Raw genomic sequence first — 5087 nt, 5'->3', positions numbered from 1 at the left:
CTCTTTATTATATCATATAATTGCTTTAGTTTTGGTAAAAGTGAATGTACGTCATATTTTCTTAAGTATAATCGCCCACAAGTGTATAATCTGTCGGACAGATTTCTAATCTGTCTGTTATGAGAGATGTGGCATCTTTGCATGTGGTAATGAATTCTTGGTATTCTTGTTTATAAGTCCGAGATACTTTGTAGTATATCATACAATTGTTTTAGTTTTGGTAAAAGTGAATGTACGTCATATTTTCTTTCGTCTAATCGCCCACAAGTGTATAATCTGTCAGATAGATTAACTTGAAATTTAGTGAATAAAGAGTAATACAATTGACTCACCCACAAAATAGTTAGTATTCTATATTAAAGAACTTCTAGTTACATATTTAGAGTTCAAGAACATTTATCGGGACAAGTAGTCTTTTTGTGGCCCACTTGCTTGCTGATAGAACACTTGTTATGCTTTCTGACAACTTCACCAACAGTTTGAGCACGTTTTTTTTCTTGGACCTTTCTTATGCTTCACAAGGGGCAGATTAATTATACTTTCTCTGACCCAGTCTCATTGCTCTTCTAGAGGAACAGGATTTATAATTTCTGAATAAGCCAACTTGTGGAAGTCTGCTGAATAATATGGTGAACATACATTGTAAACTCTTTCACCATAGTTTGGTAATCGTTGAGCTCTGAGTGATGCTAATGCATGAGTACAAGGCAATTGCTGAAGATCCCACACCCTACAAGTGGATGTTTTGGCATTAACGTTAACTCTTGCATCTTGACCATCCCCTTGAACAATAAACTCATTCACATGAAGTTGGTGTACATATAATTTGTCTGCTATTTCACGTCTAGTTTCTCTCACTAAAGCATTTGCTGCTGGAGCTAAATAGTTATTTGTGGACAATGTTAGACCACGACACTCATGAAATCATCTACATAACAACCTTTGAATTGCATTAAAGCAATGATGAGAAGTTCTCTTTCTGTTACAAGTCTAGCATTAACAGACTCTGCAATATTGGTGGTCATGACATCATACCTGTGTCCAGGAAAATGAGCTCTACTCCATCGCTTGAAACCAATAACATTCTTGAGGTACTTAACAACATTACCATACCCTTTCCGTCGAATTTCTTCTAAATACTCATTGAATTCTTCAATTCGATATGCTTTTGCTGCAAGATAGTATAAACTAAGGAATGAAGAACCAACATGATAGTTTGTATGAATATTTTCACCAAGGTGCCTTGTACATACTCCATGATGAGCTTGATTGTAAACTATAGCAACTGCTTTCTTTGTGCTTGGATTTCTGTCTGATATGATGGACAACTCAGATGTATTTGGCGCAACATTTACTAATTGGCACAAAAAACAAGTCCAAGAAAGTTCATTCTTGGAGTCAACGACTACCCAAGCTACAGGATATATTTGATTTTCACTATCCTGTCCACTTGCAATTAGCATTACACCACCTTATTGACCCATCAAGAAAGTTCCATCAACAGTGAGGACATTTTTGATATTCCTAAATCCTCTTATGCATGGTCCATATACAACAAAAAAGTACAAAAATCTGTCCTCTTGAACCTCCAAAGCTGTAAAGCTACCTTCATTTGCTTTTTCAATCTCGTAACGATATGCTTCTAATTTTGCATAGCCATGTTCAGGTGTTCCCCATATCATATTTTGTGCAAGTTGTTTGGCCTTCCAACATGTCCAGTAACTAACATCACAACCCAACTCTTTACTCACTATGTTCTTTATTTCATTCAATATAGGACCTTTTCCTTCTCTGAATCTCTCTTTGATAAGCTCTGCAATTTCTTTTGCAGAAGCATGCCTATATCTTTCAGATATAGACCTCAAGTCACATGAGTAATTAGGTGAATACCTGGAGATACGAATGGTATCTAAATTGAGAAATTTAGCAACATGAAACCTCTATTTGCAGCTTTTCTCGACACAGATAACAATTAACAATGATTTGTTAGATTTTTTTGTGGTAAATTCAAAACCCTTTATGATTGCAACAAGATTAAGTTTGGTCATTGCATCTTCTTTATTCAGAAATCGATATCCTTTAAGAAAACCTGAACCATCAAGGAAAATATAGCTATGATATGATCTAATCGTTGCATCCTTTAATAGTTCAGGCAATTGAACATCAACCTCATTATCAAGTGGAGCATCTCTCTCAACTTTACAAGGGAGAACATCCTCGTCATCAAGTGAAATATCATTCTCAACTTGGCAAGGGAGAACATTCTCGTTATCATGTGGAACCTATTTCTCAACTCGACTCGAGAGAACATCCTCAGATTGGTGGTTGCTCAAACCACAACCGCTTTCCAAAGATTTTTCTAGTGAGGAAACTCTTAAAATTGGCCTACCACCTTCACCATTTATATCATTCAAATAAATTTGAACATCTTCATCGTTCATTATCTCAACGGGTAGTGCTTTGTCCCTCGAAAAAGCTCCTGCATTGGTCATATACTTGACACAAATACGGTCATGTCCGCAGCTCAGTTCACCTCTTCTGATGATAGTTTCCATAAACTTATCAAATATAACATCACCACTCACAAGCATTGTTCTAACCGTGTAATTCTGAGAATTCCATCTCCAAGATATCTTATCATCCACCCACTTTCCAAAATAATCAACAAGTAAGACAACTTTTTTCATGTTTTTTTGCCTACAATATATAATTTAAAATTAGTAAAATAAAACATTATTGTAAATATAAAAATCAAAATAAAAAAGGACAAATGATTAATATGTCGAACTAATTACTACAATTGTTCTGCTATAGACTGATATAATATCTGTTAGACCGATTATTGATCTGTCTATAGCAAACCAACTTCATTTGCATAGAACTCTATAAAAATAGAGAAATTGTCAGCGTACCTTCAATTTGAGGTCTTGATAGAATGTTAGAACACAATCTCAAGTTGATGCTACTTCGAAACAGACCTTAATTTGATTTAACTTGATCGTAGCTTTTCTTGTTTTTTCTCCTTCAAACCTTCTTCAAAACTTTGAAAAACTTATTGAATTCACCAAAATAAGAAGAGCTTTAGTATCTCAATGAATCCCTTCATATTATATATAATCAGAATGGATTGAGAGTGGAAGAAGAAAGAGAGGAGGAACTCCCGCTAAGAAATTCCCGTGAAAGAATTTTTGGTGGGATTTTTCCCTTTTATTTGTACTGCTGACTTGTCCTTTGTGGACTAGTTTGTAGTTATTAAAACTTATAAAAAAAATTAAATCACAAAAAAATTAAATAATTCACAAAATGGGTCATTTCCCCAAATAAAAAGACTTAGGGTCTATTTAATTAAAAAATAGACTTCAAAGGTCTAACTAACAAAGACTCTCAGTCTGGGGAGGGTAGAGTGTACGCAGACCATACCACTACCTCAGGTGAAGTAAAGAGGCTGTTTCTGAGAGACCTCCGGCTTAGAACCAATAACAATATAACAAACACAAAACATAAATGCATATAAACTTGTACAATATGCAAAATAAACTAACAATACTAGCCACAAGATAATACTAGAACCACAAGATAAAACTAAAAACTATATATGCGAAACCATAGACAAGACTCAACATCATGAATAAGAAACTTCAGACACAAATAAAGAATGTTCCCCTATTATTACCGACACACCCACACCCCTAACCCTCTACCTTAACCCGCATCCTCCACACCTTCCTATCAAGGGTCATGTCTTCCGTAAGCTGTAACTGCTCCATATCATGCCTAATCGCCTCCCTCCAATATTTCTTCGACATACTTCTACCCCGCCTAAAATTATTCATAGCCAGTCTCATACCTCCGCAATGGACCATCAGAACCTCTCCTCATCACGTACCCGAATCAACGTAACCTTACTTTCCGCATCTTGTCCTCCACCGATGTCACTCCCACCTTCTCCTGAATAATCTCATTACTCGCATCTTTCCTGGTATGACCACACATCCATCGCAACATTCTCATCTCCACCACCTTTAACTTTTGGATGTGGGAGTTCGCCAACACTCCACTCCATACAACATGACCGATCTGTCTGTTACTCTGTAGAACTTACCTTTAAGCTTCGGAGCACCTTCTACCACAATTTTCATTAAGAAAAATAAATTTTAAAGATCTTTCTTCTCCGGATTTAACCTCGTAATATGGACTTTTCTTTTGATTTGTATATTACGCTCGTTTTTGTTATTGTTTTTAACAATTATTTAAACTTATTTATATTAATACAAAACTATCATAACCTTACCAATTTACACATCAGTTTTATGAGTATACCTTTCTAAAAAAATTCTTAGAATAAAATAAATATATGCCTAATGCCTAGACTCACACTTAATATTCTTTTCAGCATTTTTTTTCAATATATTAATGCAAAAAATATTGATAATTAAATAACTATATAAAAAATAACTGAACATGAATTAGATAAGTCAATCGGATTAATTATGACCCTTTATTTAATCCATATTGAACATAAAATCACCATTTGTAAGCCACAACACAATCCAAGATACCAACACTAGTCAAACAAATTTGATCAATATGGACTAACCAATCACAATAATTATCAACACAAATAGCCCTATCTCTTTTATAATCAAACATCTTAAAATTTCCTATTTTTTCCTTTAATTGCATTGAACACCAAAGTGTGTTCTCTTTATCATCATAGATTGGAACACTAATTTTGTAAACACCCCCCAATGGATTGATTATCTCTTTCTTAAGAGAAATTCCATTCAATTTGCATTGGATTGTTATAACATATGGTGTTGTATTTTCAATTCTAGGAGTAAAGTATTCAGCTACAGAAGGAGAAAAATTGTTGGAGAAAATTAGTATAGTTAGGAGAAAGTAAAAGGCAAAGTGATGAATAATTTGGGAAGCCATAAATCTTGTTTATGTGGTATTGGTTGCTTCCTTTTGGTCCTTTTTATTTATCACGTTAGTCAAAATTAATTAATCTTTGAGATTTTTGTAGATCAAAAAGATTTTTATTAGCCATTTTAGTTAAAAGAAATTAATCTCAGAATATCTGTATA

At 34.1% G+C, this 5087-nt stretch overlaps 1 protein-coding gene across 1 annotated transcript; it reads right to left on the bottom strand.

The window, feature by feature from the left end:
• Nucleotides 1–555: 555 nt before the first annotated feature.
• Nucleotides 556–1463, bottom strand: LOC124896559. The gene is made up of 2 exons (XM_047408110.1): nucleotides 941–1463; nucleotides 556–878 (listed from the first exon to the last, which is right to left on the bottom strand). The coding sequence occupies exons 1-2, from the start codon at nucleotides 1461–1463 to the stop codon at nucleotides 556–558; spliced, it is 846 nt and encodes a 281-aa protein (XP_047264066.1).
• Between the last annotated feature and the right edge of the window lie 3624 nt (nucleotides 1464–5087).

This window comes from Capsicum annuum, chromosome 3 (assembly GCF_002878395.1).
Source record: "Capsicum annuum cultivar UCD-10X-F1 chromosome 3, UCD10Xv1.1, whole genome shotgun sequence".
Lineage (NCBI taxonomy): Eukaryota > Viridiplantae > Streptophyta > Magnoliopsida > Solanales > Solanaceae > Capsicum > Capsicum annuum.
The sequence above is the reverse complement of the archived record's forward strand: the minus strand, read 5'-3'. Positions and strand labels throughout refer to the sequence as shown.

Bases quoted from the DNA above. Each gene is read 5' to 3' on its own strand.
- LOC124896559 (XM_047408110.1), bottom strand. From the start codon at position 1,463: ATGCTAATTGCAAGTGGACAGGATAGTGAAAATCAAATATATCCTGTA. The intron at 879-940 runs GTTGTTATGTAG...ATAACTATTTAG, and splicing joins TGCTTTAATGCAATTCAAAG to CTCCAGCAGCAAATGCTTTA.